The sequence below is a fragment of the Hevea brasiliensis genome, chromosome 15 (genome assembly GCF_030052815.1).
Source record: "Hevea brasiliensis isolate MT/VB/25A 57/8 chromosome 15, ASM3005281v1, whole genome shotgun sequence".
Lineage (NCBI taxonomy): Eukaryota > Viridiplantae > Streptophyta > Magnoliopsida > Malpighiales > Euphorbiaceae > Hevea > Hevea brasiliensis.
In genome coordinates, this window is record NC_079507.1 from 66,066,938 (window position 1) to 66,081,177 (window position 14,240).

At 33.3% G+C, this 14,240-nt stretch overlaps 1 protein-coding gene and 1 pseudogene across 1 annotated transcript; both read right to left on the reverse strand.

Annotated features, from left to right (window-relative positions):
• Positions 1-103: 103 nt before the first annotated feature.
• Positions 104-2,735, reverse strand: LOC131173846 (G-type lectin S-receptor-like serine/threonine-protein kinase At4g27290). Its single transcript, XM_058136421.1, has 3 exons — positions 1,110-2,735; positions 433-561; positions 104-288 (listed from the first exon to the last, which is right to left on the reverse strand). Exons 1-3 carry the CDS (start codon positions 2,371-2,373, stop codon positions 119-121), a joined length of 1,563 nt encoding a protein of 520 aa, XP_057992404.1. The 5' UTR covers positions 2,374-2,735; the 3' UTR covers positions 104-118.
• Positions 2,736-8,020: 5,285 nt separating this feature from the next.
• LOC131174003 (G-type lectin S-receptor-like serine/threonine-protein kinase At4g27290) lies at positions 8,021-12,216 on the reverse strand (annotated as a pseudogene).
• Between the last annotated feature and the right edge of the window lie 2,024 nt (positions 12,217-14,240).

Here is a 14,240-nt window from a genome sequence, read left to right on the forward strand (position 1 = left end):
ATTTGCATTAATTATTAAAGCCTCCTGTTAGTACTTGTCCTGGTGACTACTGGCTACAGTAGGTGTCATGTACATTAATAGCACTAACCATAAAAAAGACGTGAAAAGAATTCCTCATTCAAAGGCATACCTTGTAAACAGGTCCAAAACCACCTTCTCCAAGCTTATTGAATTCTGAAAAGTTGTCCGTGGCATTTGCTACAGTGGAGAAGTCAAACAGTGGCAGCTCTAAATCTTTTTCCCTGCTTTCATCAGTATAGTCTCTGTCTTGCATCCTTCCTATGCTTTCTGCAAGTTAGGAAAGGCACTTCGTAGATCAAACACGTAGGAAATTTGCCTTGGAATATGCATTACATATTTCTGCAAGTTCATTTATTTGCCTATTTGGCCTAAAAAGAAATCAATTCACTTTCTTTTCTTGTTACGTTTTACCTCTTCTCTGAAACCTCTTCCTTCTGATATGCAACAGCAGGAATAGACCAAGGAAACAAGCTACGACAACCAATATACAGACAGCTATGATCCAGATTCGTGTTTGCTTCCCAGAGCTGTGACTGGACTCTGCATAATCAACATGACCAAGTTGTAAAAGCAGTTTAAGGCAGTAATGCCTGACATTACACAACTCAGAAAATGGGTGGTGGTTGGCCTCTCCCCTCGGTACAGGGCTGCTGAGTATGTTATCAGTGACACAAAATGAAACAAATGTAGTTCCAGGCAACGGGGAAAAGAATTCCCTATTAGCTTAATTACATTGGTTTAGGTACAAATTATTGAATATTTGCTAACAGCATATTTGTAAATTTCTAGAGGTTCAAAACAAGTTTATCTTTCCTTAATAAAGTACATAATTAAGTAACAAATGAAAAAGAAGCAGCAGACACGAAATGGGTTCATTTGTCAACATACGGCGAACAGAAAGAAGTGTAAGAAACAACTTGGTATTCAATTCCGCAGTGTTCATTGACCTTTTTCAATTAAACACAAACAAACGAAACGCAAAGGATTTCCCAATAGCTAACTAGTGGGAATGATCCATTTTCTTTAGCGTGTGAGAGAAAGAATGAGAACTAATAGACGAAGGAAAAGATAAATGAAAGAACTCATACCCAAATCAGAGGCAGACAGCCTAATGTAAAAATCTTGCCCATTTTCAGTGTACTGTCTGATATCAATGAGTTCCTCAAACCAAAGCAAGCATCCACTTCCGTCTGTGATATTCAAAGTTGAATAAGCTGTACAAGAGCAATTGTTCAGGCACACACTCTCACATTCTCTAAGGTCCATGGTCCTGTTAAACCAGGAATTTTTCGTATCTGGCAATTTGACGCCTGATATTTTCTGAAACCCCTCTCCTGCCCTACAAATTGATCCATTCTTTCTTACGCATCCGTTAGACCAATACCCTGAATCCCAAGCTTGCTCATCTTTCGGTACAAATCCATCCAGGCAAGCACATGGCGGCGAATTGTTAATGTTACAAGTTCCATATGCACCGCAAACCGCATATCTGTCGCAGTTATCCATCTGTGTTGTTAAGTACAGGTTCCAAGTTTGAGTGCTATTCGACCATGTAAGACGCTGGAAGATACCATCATTATTTAGCACCATCATTGAAATAACGGAGTTGCCAATAAGATCATACCTGTAATATATCTCCTGCTGATTGTAAACGAACTCGTAAGTATAAATTGGGTTTGGTTTCAAATTAGGCATCCCACTGAATCTAAGACCATTCCAAGGTCCCGAACGAAACACTATATTCTCATCTTTCCTGATATATATTTGGGGATACCCACCGGGATCAAGCCTAGTTGTAGAATCACCTAAAGAAGGATCGGTGGTGCTTTTCCAGGATACAAGATATCGATCATGGCCAGTTACCAAGTTCCTCCCAAACTTGATGCCTGGTAAAAACGTGTCACTTAAGTAATCAAAACTTTGCCATAAGTAATTATCCTCATTAGTGTCATTTGCCTCTCTAATAACAAGATTCCCTGAGTCCAAAAGCTGAGCTACTGGGTTCTGCACCACTCTTGATGTGTTGGTGACCCATATGACAGTGTTTGTTGAATTATGGAGAACAAGAATTCCCCTGCTGGTAAGTTGCAGAACTCCTGATGAATCATTGAGTGGCATTGCTCTGTTGGCAACCCAGACCACAGTCTTATTAGAGAAAGGATACCAAATTCCAACATATCGACTGCTTGAACCGCTGTAGCCGAAGAATCCCAGAGCAAATCTACCGCTAGCAGAAACTATAGTCTCGCCGTCTCTGATTGTCTGGTTGACGGCTATGGTATCAACAGCAAGGGAGACTATTAAGAAAGAGAAAAAAGCAGAGAAGAAAGAAAAAAGCTTAAAATCTGTCATGGAAAAGTTAAAATTTGATTGCCCAACAAAAAAAGGGTGTGTATAAGTTTGGGATTTAAAGATGGTCTTGAGTTGAGGGATAATTAATTAGGAGGAGGAGGAGACAAAACAAAAATCTTTACGCTTTCTTGTTCTAATTTGTGATCTAAAAGGGTCCTAGAAGTCAGCTAACTTTACTTGAGAAATGAATGGTGGGGCAAAGGATCTAGAATTGTTTGACCGTGTGAATATATTGAACGTATGGAAAGCATCATGTTTAAACCAACAAATTCGCACTAATGCAAGGCTATTAGTTCAAATTTAGAGCTGTCGTACTCAACTCGCAGAGTTGTTGCCCTCATTCAATTTTGGATCAGACTTATTTAATGTGGCTCTGGCTTGCTCCACAGCATGCAGATGCCGGTTATCACCCTCATATATATATCCTAATAATAATAATAATAATTTGTCAGGTAGCGTCGCAATATGAATTTTATGAGGCAATTCCAAACAACTTGATAAATTCATCATGAGAGAATATAGGCGCATTTAGTGTTCTTATATTTTTATTCTAAAAATATAAATTTTATCTTTTTATGATTTAAATAAATTATTATATTATATTTTAAAAAATATTTTTTTAATACTTCTAATGTAATTAATAATTGATCATTGATCATCATATCTTTTGCATCAATTTATTTTATTATTTATATTTTTTTATATCCATAAAAAGTTTAATATATCGGGTAATATTATTATACAATGAAGAATAGCCAATTTTCTTAATAACTTTTATCATAAAAATAATAATTTCACAATTACTAACTAGATTTTATTGGTTTGATCTGGAAGTGCAATGCTGGCGCATGTTAGATCTTTATAAGAAAATTGGCATTTTTCCCCTTTAAAATGAGAGGTATCTGATATTGGGATATGGATGCTGCTATTTCCACAACCTAAATTACTAATGGCACAGTCATTTTAGTAAGATAAATATATTTAGACCGAATTACCCTTGTTTATTTATTTTTTCCCCTCTTTTCTATTCTATGAATAGAATGAATGATAACTCGTAAAGTAAGACAGTTGAGTCAACAACGTGTTGCAGTCGTTTGACATTAATGGTCTCGCGGTCCGGCTGCTTGGGCAACAATGAATCGCCACTGACCTTTATTTTCCCTGGTAAATTCTTTGAACCTAAAGCCCTTAAAAAATGCCTAAAATCTTTCGCATGTTGCTGATTTTATATTCTTTTTGCTGCCTGCAAGGCTTCAAATTAACCAAGTCCCAACAGCTACCTCTCCTTCTTCTCTTGTCGAAGCTTGGAATCTAATTCAGATAGGGATCTGAAAAAAAAAAAGTCGAATTTTGGTTTTGAATGAATCCCCTCGAGGTCAACACCCAACAAATTAGCAAATAATAATGATGTGTTCGTGACTGTGAGATTATGAATTTTGAGTGTTATAAAGCAATTAAATTTAAAAGAGGTAGAAAATATTAACAATTCATAATATAATTTACATAGTAAAACATTAAAAAAGAAAATAAAGGAGGATAAAAACTCTTTTTTACCCTTTTTTAATTTCGTCCATTTTTAAGCTTTTTATCCAATTTATCTAAATCTTTTTATTTAAATTCAAATTAGCCCCTCCCTATATGAGAATAGTGCATAAGTTATTTTTTAAATATTTTTTAATATTGATTAATAAAAAAATATGGAATTTCGGGATGAGTTAATTTAAACTTAAATTAAAATGTTTAAATAAATTAAACTAAAAACTTAAAACTAAGCAAAATTGGATATAAACAAAAGACCTTGCTTTTTCTTTAGAAATTTTTGCCCCTTTCACATTTTTCATATTCTCTCTCTTTTTTCTTTTTTTTCTTTAGCTGGCCAACTGTAAGTGTTTCCATCAATAACAATCTCTCTCTTTCCTCTTCTATTTTGTTTCTTTTTCTTTTAAATTCTTTAAAATAAATCTTAAATCTTTATTCATTTGAAATTGATTTTAGATATATCTTTTCATATCTGTTATTGATAATAAAATTTAAGTGAATAAATTTTTAAATTTGAGTGTATGTACTACCTCTTTATTAGAATTCTATTGTATTTTTCTCATTTAATGAAATTTATTTCTCCTTGATAAAGAGGTTTTTTTTTTTTTTTTTTTTTTGCGTTACTGAGTTATTTTGTTTTTATTGAGAAGAATACATTATGAAATGTAAATCTTTTTTTAGTGAGATATCTAAATTTAGTTCTTATGAATGGATCTCATAAAAAGATCATAAAGTCGAATATAACACTAGTGATTAATTTTATTTATGTAAAATTATAATATATTAATTTATACTTATTTTTATATTGTATTTTTAATTAATAAAATATCTTCCCTTTTTTATGATATATAAAAGAATCAAAATATATGTTTAAAAAGGAGATAAAGCAAAGTCATACGAAAATCATAAATAGACTTTATACATTAATGCTCATTGGCACCGAACCTACACACAAATGCTGATTTTCACATGGCTTTCCTTTCTTCTTTTGCAATGAAGAATTCCAAATTGGCCGCCTAACAAGCTACCCATGACAACGACCACACTGGTGCCTTGAAAGAAGGATAATTTTGAGACTTGTGGTTCTTGTTTAAACAGAGGACTAGAACCGTAACCCAAGAGCTATGACCCAAAGCCGAAAGGCCCCGTCTCAATGCCTCTAGGCCGAAACTTGTGGGCTTCTCCCATGTCACTATCAATGGTTGCATCTCTAGTCCTGCACTCGCGCGCTCATTACGCTTCTAATTGACAAATTATCAAACTTGGCATTACTTACTGTTAAACTAAAAGATTAAGAATTTATTGCTAATTAATCATTCCAAATCTTTTATTGAAATTACCTAATCTATATATTAAATGTATCGTAACGAGTTGAATATAAATTAATTATTTTAATTGAATTAATTAATTACATTTATGCTTATAGAACAAGTAAATTATATATAGTTTTTTATTTTCTACATGAATTTATTGCAAGTCTAATTTTAAAATTGGTGAATAATTTATATACACATGGATGGAACTGTATTTCAATTATTAATCTTTCCATGGAGTTTACCAGTTCTCCTATGCAGTTTTAATTACCTTATTTTTTCAGAGTGTGTTAACCAATCCGCCAAACCTCCTATTTCGCAGTAATGTAATCATTACGAGATTAATTAATCATTAAGCCATAGATTTAGCCTAACAGCCTTTTTAAAATTGCGTTTCCTCCCATTATATACCCATTAGGTCAAGCAATCAGACATGTCTACCAAATACATACCAACCCCAACTAATTTATTGTGCAATCCTGAAAGAGTGCAGCTCTATGATTAAGTAATTCTCAAGTTAGCTGAGTGCCAAAATTCCTAATTTTGATTGATGAATTCATTAATTTTCAACTCATTCGTGTTATCCACCCCTTGGCATTTTTCTCTTTTCACTTTTTAGCTTTATTATTTATTATATACTATTTTAATTATTTATACTCTTATCGTTTGCAAAAAAAAAAAAAGAATTATTACTATTATTTTTAATTAAAATATTTTTTAATAATTTATTTTTTCTAAGTGTTTTAAACTCTAAAAAATATAAAAAAAAAACATTTTCTAGATGGAGCCCAAGGATAATATTAGGTGAATGGTGGACCACAGCAAGTCTTCATCTGGACAGCTTAACTGGATATTAGTGAAAAAAGAAAAAGAAAACGAGAACTCAATTTGTTTAAGAATTGCTTTTACAGCTTCAAAAAATATTATAATTATCAGTGAGCATTGTAATGTTGAAGGCTCAATTTTTTTTTAATTTTTTTTTTAAATGTGATGGCTGAGATACGCAATGACGATTCTCTTACTCATTTTTATAACCCTTTTCACATTCAAAATATAAAACTTTTTTAAATTGAAATTATTCTCAAACATTTAATTTCAATGAGTCTCATATTTGCAGCTAACCAAAAGTAATCAGTCATTAATAGTGAAACGAAGAATAATCAGTATTTGATAAGATATCACTTTGCAATTCAATAATTCACAATATATTCCACAGAAGCTTGCGCTCGATGCGAAGACTTTTTCAGTATGGAGCGCGGCCGAATTTTCCATAAAGACCTTTTTATATATTTTTTAAAGTTATGATATTTAAGTACATAAAAATAAATTATTTTTTAAATAAAAAAATAATATATAATATATTGTTATAGGAGATAAATTATAAAAATTCGAGACAAAAACACTTTTTTTTTTTAATTTCTGCTTCACACAATATTAAAATTGAGACAATAAAAAAAATTTAATAGAATGCAGAACAGATTAAATTGAATTTGAAACCATTGCCATCCCAATCAGAAATACAGAAACTTCTAATAACATGTTTTCATTTAGCAAGGATCAGAAACTAGATCATTTTCACAGATATTTATGACAATGTTGGATTGGGCTTTATCCCCTTTTCTTCTAGATGCTATTGCTGAAAGTATACATATATTATTCAATTTCAACCCTGTACAGCAATTTTTTTCTTCTACGTGTTGTCTTGTGTTTTAGTTTTATATGGATAACTTCTGCGTTTATTCGCTTTATTCTCTATCACATGACTCAAAATTCTCAAAATTTAGAGATAATTTTGGATATAAATATCTATTTAAATTAAATTAATAATATATATTTTTTATTAACAATTTATATTATTTTAATAATGTTATAAAAAATATTGAAATTTTGTTTGGTGAGGGTGTGCGATCCACTTGTCCTGTGGAAGATTGAAAGATAACATCACAGGAAACAAAAGCAAGTTTGAGACTTGAAAATTTTGACGTCAATATAATGAAACGATGACGCAAATTTTTTCAAAGGTTAAAAAAAAAAAAAAAAAAAGAGAGGGAAAATCAGAGACTATGATGAAGTTATTTTCACAATGGGCGGCAGATTCAGAATTTTTTTTCAATCAAAGGCCAAATGCCCACAATTTCAAAAGCAATATTCGATCAGTCATATGACACGTGTGATGTGTTTCAAAAGTCTTAGAGCTACCTTTGCTTCGCAGATATTCAGTTAAAGCTATGCGAGTGGCCGTGCTTTCCTGTTTCTATTTTTCACGGGATTATAATTATTTTTTTAATTTAATATTTAAGTTTTTAAATATTAATTAAAATAAATTAAAATTTAATATCTTTTGATTATAGATAAATTATTAAAATTAAAATTTTAGTTAAATAATTATTTTCTTCCTTTCATGATTCGGTTAAGAACAAAATATTAAGACTAAAATTAAAAATTCCCCCCCTTGCATAATTCTATATATTATTTAAATTAAAGAAAAATTGTTGCAGCAAAAATTAAAATTTCACTAATTTTTTTTTCCTACGATGATAGAGAATTTATTTAATTTTTGAAATTTTTAGAAGAGATAATTAAAAAAATTAAAATTTTAAATTTTTATATTACGAAAATCATAAAATACGTACATAAGCTCAATGACTAACTTACTAATTCAATGATTTATTTAGACACGAATCTAATACTTTAATCCAAAATTCCATTTTTAGAAATTATTAGCTTGACACAAATTTCAAAAATCGGTTCTGTCCTGAAATTTCATTAGGTAAAAAGTTATACCCTATAAAAAAAAAATTATAATAGTGCAGTCTAATTAGCATAAATCTTTTAAAAGTTTATTGTACATGATATACGATTTATCGTGCCTGTAGTAGTGTAATAGTCAGCCCATTTGCAGAAGAGGAGCTGTGCTTGTTTGAGGAGGAATTCACTTCGATGAGATCTCTTTCTGTGAAGAATCCTGGCTGCTTAGCCTCAGGCAATGCACCTTCACCACCCAACATAAAAACCACAGCTGACATGCTCGGCCTATCTTCTAGCCTTCGTTGCACACAAAGTAAACCAACATGAACTGACCTTAGCACTTCAGATAAGTTGCATGAACTTCTCACTGACGCATCAATCATTTCAATGGACCTACCCTCCATGTATAGTCTCCATGCCTAAACAATTGAAAGTATTTTTGTTATAGCACATTTTGAATCGAGAAATCAAGTAACAATGTCATGCTTACATGTCCAAGAAGGTTAAGATGGTGTTCTGGATGACAGAATCCTCTGTTCCTTTTCCCACTCATTATCTCTAGCACTATAACTCCAAAGCTGAACACATCGGATTTTGCTGAGTAGAGGCCATCAATTGCATACTCTGGTGACATGTAACCGCTGTAGGAAATTTCCAAATAATTAAATCAACATTATGGCAGAAAAAAAAAAATAAATATTCAAAGAAAAACACATGTAATGAACAATTTTAGGGGATGCTTACTATGTTCCCACCACCTTATTCGTATTTGCTTCAGTTTCATTTCCTCCAAAGCTTCTTGCAAGGCCAAAGTCTGAAATTTTAGGATTCATTTCATAATCTAATAAAATGTTGCTAGCTTTTAGATCTCTATGAATTATTCTTAGCCGTGAATCTTGATGGAGATAAAGGATTCCACGTGCAATCCCCTTGATAATGTTGTAACGCTTAGGCCAATCTAGAAACAAGCTCTGTGTTTGATCTGTTCAACATTCAACCTTCTTAAAAGATGCATAGATGCATACGGGGCGGGGCTCATAAGATGCACAGATGCATATGAAACAGCAGGGTGGTTTTTGTGTGTGTGTGTGTGTGTGTGTGTGTGTGTGTGTGTGTGTGTCAGGGGGGGTGTGGGGGGGGAGGGGAATGTGGTACATTCATGATTAAAAAACTGATATGCAGCATATATTCCAATGAAATCAGATAAACTCCTTCCCCTGCAGACCATTTCAAATGGTTGTGAAAGGAATTCAACGAACAGGGAAAAGTAGGCCTTTCTCTTGACTTTGTTGTCAATTGATCTTGCCACCAAAAGTTACCTTTATGCATTTAGTCAAAAGAGCTCTATGTCACAACACCAAAGTAATTAAATATATATGGGGTTTTGGGAAGATCCAAACCAAAAATAAAGAAGTCCAAGCTTTTGTTAGGCATAAACTCGTAGATCAATATCTTTTCATCGGACTCGATGCAGCATCCTAGAAGCTTCACAAGATTCCGATGCTGAAGTTTAGCAATATGCATGACTTCATTCTTAAACTCATCAAGTCCTTGTTTTGAATTTTCAGAGAGCCTCTTTACAGCTACTTCTCGTCCATCTTTCAACCTTCCCTATAAGAAATCATAATATATCACCAGCAATCTTTCTTTTTTTGGGTCAAAGTTTTTAATGCTTTAATGCTGCACACTGCACTTGCATCTGTTTAGCTGGAAAGCTAGCTAAACCATCATTGTTTCACAACGCAAAGGGTAATTTCTATTGGTTGCATATTTTTGAGAAACTAATATCAGAGTACTAATAAGTTGAAATTGGCAAATCAGTAAAGTTCAGACACTGAAATTGGGAAGCCATTGATAAGTTGCACAACTTGTTATCAGATCGTCACCTTGTAAACAGGTCCAAAACCTCCCTCTCCAAGCTTATTGGTAGCAGAGAAGTTATCGGTCGCAAGAGGGAAATGGTTCCCAAATCAAACAAAGGCAACTCCATATCTTCCTTATTGTACTTAGTACTTGCACTATTTTACAGATTACCTGTAATTTTTTTTTTTCCCATAGTCAAACTGGACTGAAAAAAAGAAGAGAGAGAGAGAAACAAGCTATCTCTATTTTCTTTTATTTCCTTAAGATTTCCGCTGTAAGCCTATAACAAAATTAAATTCATTACTTCCCTCCTATTACCATCATCAAATTTGATCATAAGCTACTAAAAAGGATGTAGAGGCTGAGAAGAGAATTTCAAGAAGTAACTCACTGTCTTTCTGCTGCTGCTTTTTCCAAACATAAATGACCAAAGCTAGTCCAAGGAATAGCATTGCTGAGGATAACACACAGCTTAAAATAATCATTGTTTGTTTCTTGACATTGGACTTAACCTGACTCTTCACATCATCATCATCATCCCCTACACATAAGTAAAGAACAGAAAAATGGTAGTTAGAGATCAATCATACAAAAATTCAGCCAATTGATTGCTGGCATATTTGTTGTGTGCACAAAACCCCAATAGTTAGCTTGATCCCTCTGTTCTGCTAACAAATTCATATATAAAACAACAATTTTATGTATATCTTGTCTATTTAGTGATCAGGACAGTCAGTGTGTGAATGCAAATGTGTTTAAGACACAAATCTATCATTGGAAGTAGCTAGCATTTGAAGTAACATATACAGCTTTATACTGAGCAAATCAGTCCATTATTTTGTCTAGTGAGCGTAGGCTGATTCATCGAATTACCTTCTTTTAAGCTAAGTGATGTATTTGGTTATTCATGCTTCATTACGGTGTTATGTGGACAGAAATGCACTGACATACATAAATACAGGCACATTCACGCTTAAGTGTACAATATATCCATTTGTGTATTTTGACACAAGTTTATACCTATTTCTGATGCAGCCATCCTTATATAAATCTCTTGGCCATTTTTACTGAATTCTCTTATATCAACCAGCTCAGCAGACCAAAGCAAGCACCCACTTCCACCGTCGCTAATGTCCAAAGTAGCATAAGCTGTACAGGAGCAGTTCTTCATGCACGTAATCTTGCAGTCTTCAAGATTCATGCTCGTGTCAAACCAGGATATTTTAGTTTCTGGCAACTTCAAGGAAGAGTACTTTCGGAACCCATCTGTGGAGCAATTTAATGGAGTCTTTCTCACACAACCACTTGACCAATCTACCAGATCCCATTCTTTTGGAACTTTTGGTACAAATCCTCTCAAGCAACTACACACTGGAGAGTTGTTAATGCTACAACTACCATATGCACCGCACCAAGCATAACGGTCACAGTTATCAGTTTGTGCAGTAAGATAAAGTTCCCAAACCTGTGTCCGATCAATCCAGGTGAAGCGCTGGACGATCCCATCCTGATTTATTACCACTCTTGAAAGAAGAGAGCTGTTAAGAAGGTGATAAGTGTAGTACATCTCCTTCTCATTGAGAACAAAACCATATTCAAAGACAGGGTTTGGATTTAGTTGAGGTGTCGGTAAAACGAAGACCATTCCATGGTCCAATCCGAAACCGTAAAATTGAATCCTCTTTCACAATGATCTCAGGATAACCACTAGGATCAAGTCCATATGTGAAATTACCTCGAGAAGGATCATGAGGTGTCTTCCATGATGATATGAATCGATCCAGGCCTGTTACTCTATTTCTTCCAATCTTCATCCCTGGTAGGAATGTATCACATGGATAGTCAAAACTCTGCCACAAGAAATTTTCCATATTGTCATCGCCCTCTTCTTTCACTATAAGGTTTCCTGAATCCAAAAGCTGCGCTACCGGATTCCTTGCTGATCTTGTTGAGTTGGAAGACCAAATTATGCTCCCATTTTGATTGAGAAGGACCAGAATTCCTTCATTAGTAATCTTCAAAACACTGGATGAATTTCTGAGGGGACTTTCTCTATTGGCAACCCAAACTACCGTAAAGACAGATACTTTGTTGTACCATATACCCAAGTATTGGTTAAAGGAATTGTCTGGGCTAAAAAATCCTAGTCTATAGCTTCCACCAGCTGAAACCATGTAATCACCATCTCTAACAGATTGAGTTGTAGTTATGGTGTCAGCTGCAGTGAATATTGTTAAAATCAGCAGCAAAGAAGAGCATAGAAGAAATATGAGAGTGCCGTCCATTGATACTCTAGTGATTCTTCATGCAGTACAATTTTGTTTGTTTTTTAATGGCTAACTGAGATGCTAGAATAACTCTCTCTTTCTCTCTCTCTATATATATATATTAAAAAAAGAAAGATTCATAATTGTCAGCCCTTAAATGCAATCTCTTACAACCTTTTGAATTTTAGGAGTAGATAGAAATTCTCAATGACAAGGGGGACACCCCTTTTAATCAGTGGATAAAAAAGGTAGAAATACATGTCAATCTTCTCAGACTGTTAAACTCAAAATTGACAATCGACTGTCGAAAGTCCAAGCCTGTACAGAAAGTAGCTTATTTTACTCGATCTAAATCACTGCCTCATGATTCAGTTGCTTTATATTAACATCAAGAAATATTCCAAGAAACAAACGATATGCAAAGTTAATAGACAAAGAAAAGCGGAGGGAATTAGTCATTGTCATCATAAATGCCTAATGGTCCAGCAACTACAAGCAATCTAGAGAACGTGCAAGACCATCGTGATATCTAAAGAAATTTCTAATGAATATTCCTGTTTTCACATTATCGGATCTTGAAAGAGCATTATAATTTCTTGAATTTCTTCATTTGCTTTGCCTCAAAGGGTAATTAGAGGTTTTTTTTTTTATCTATGAAATTTTCTTAGAAAAGTATAGAAAATTACTGTTGACACATTAAAAAATTAACTTTTTTTACTTCTTAATATGTGGGTCACACTAAATATAAAAAAAAAAAAATTGTTGTAATCTTCTCACCCTCCCCTCTCCTACACTTTCTTATCCTTCCGTTGCTTACCCTCGTCTCACCCATCCAAATAGACGCTCAGTACTAACAATGTAAAACTATACTCAGAAAAATCGCAAATCTAAGAGATAAAAGCGTTAAATTTACTTTTACTTTCCCTGTTTCCTTTCTTTGTAAGATAAAAAATGTAACTTGAAGAAGGTTTCTAAATTTCTTCCAGGTCAATGATTGATAATTTTCCCACCATATTTGTCATTTCTTGCATTTTGGACTGGTTGGGATTGGCTCGGTAAATAATCACCAAAATTGTCTTCAATTTAGACACCAAATCTACGGCATTGAAGGCATTGGCCCATAATGGGTTCAATTCAACCCTTCATTGAAACTTGCAGATTGAAGTGTTAATAGGAATGTAATGTCAGAATCAGATGTCACCATAGCAATGAACAAATCAAGGCAATCCTCAAAAGAAAAACATTACCTTGGCGCTCGCTGAATCGATGGCATATGCAGCAAAGTAGCTATGGCTGATTTCTTGACCAAGTAAACGACAGTGAAATTGCCGTGTGGAATCAGAAATATCTAGCTAGGCCATTTGCTTTCCTCCCCAATCGCTGTAGAACAGAGAAGCAACATGGAAAGGCCAGTGACGTGACAGTACAAAGGCATTGCCATCGGCGACCGGAATCAGTGGTATTTTCTCTTCTTCGGCTATAGCAGGTAATACCCCAAGAAAGTAGCATCGGTCATCCTCATCCTTGTGTGTATCGCAAACCAGAAAATTTACATAGTACTGGACACTGGACAGGTAAAATTCCAACACTAGAAGGCTTCGGTGAGTAGGAAGTAGGAACCCCAACAACTTTTGGTTTTTGCTGTTGAGTCCTCCAATTAAATGCATCTCCTTCGTGATCCATCATTTTTTTATAAACTAAATGCATCTTTTGGTCTCAAAATTTTACAGAAAGGTTACTCAATACCTTATTTTTAATAATTTTTAATTGTATCATATTTAATTCTTGAATTTTATAAAAATGTAATTATTAAATTTTTAACTTATAAAAATAGAATTATTAAACTTGTAATGAAAGTTAAAATGTGTGTAAATTACATTCGTGTATTTACTAATCACAAAATTAAATAATTATAATTTTGTAAAATTAAGAGGATGAAAATAAAAGTAATGGTGTCAAATTACTTTTCTTGCTAAATTTAAAGTTAAAAGTTAAAATATGCTTTCAATTTTTTTTCCTTTTTTTTAAATATATATATATATATTTTAATATAGGCCCTCTCTTTTAGGTTTTCCAGTTATAACGCCCACGCGGTTATCCAAAATTTTATATTATTATTAATAAATAAAATTATATA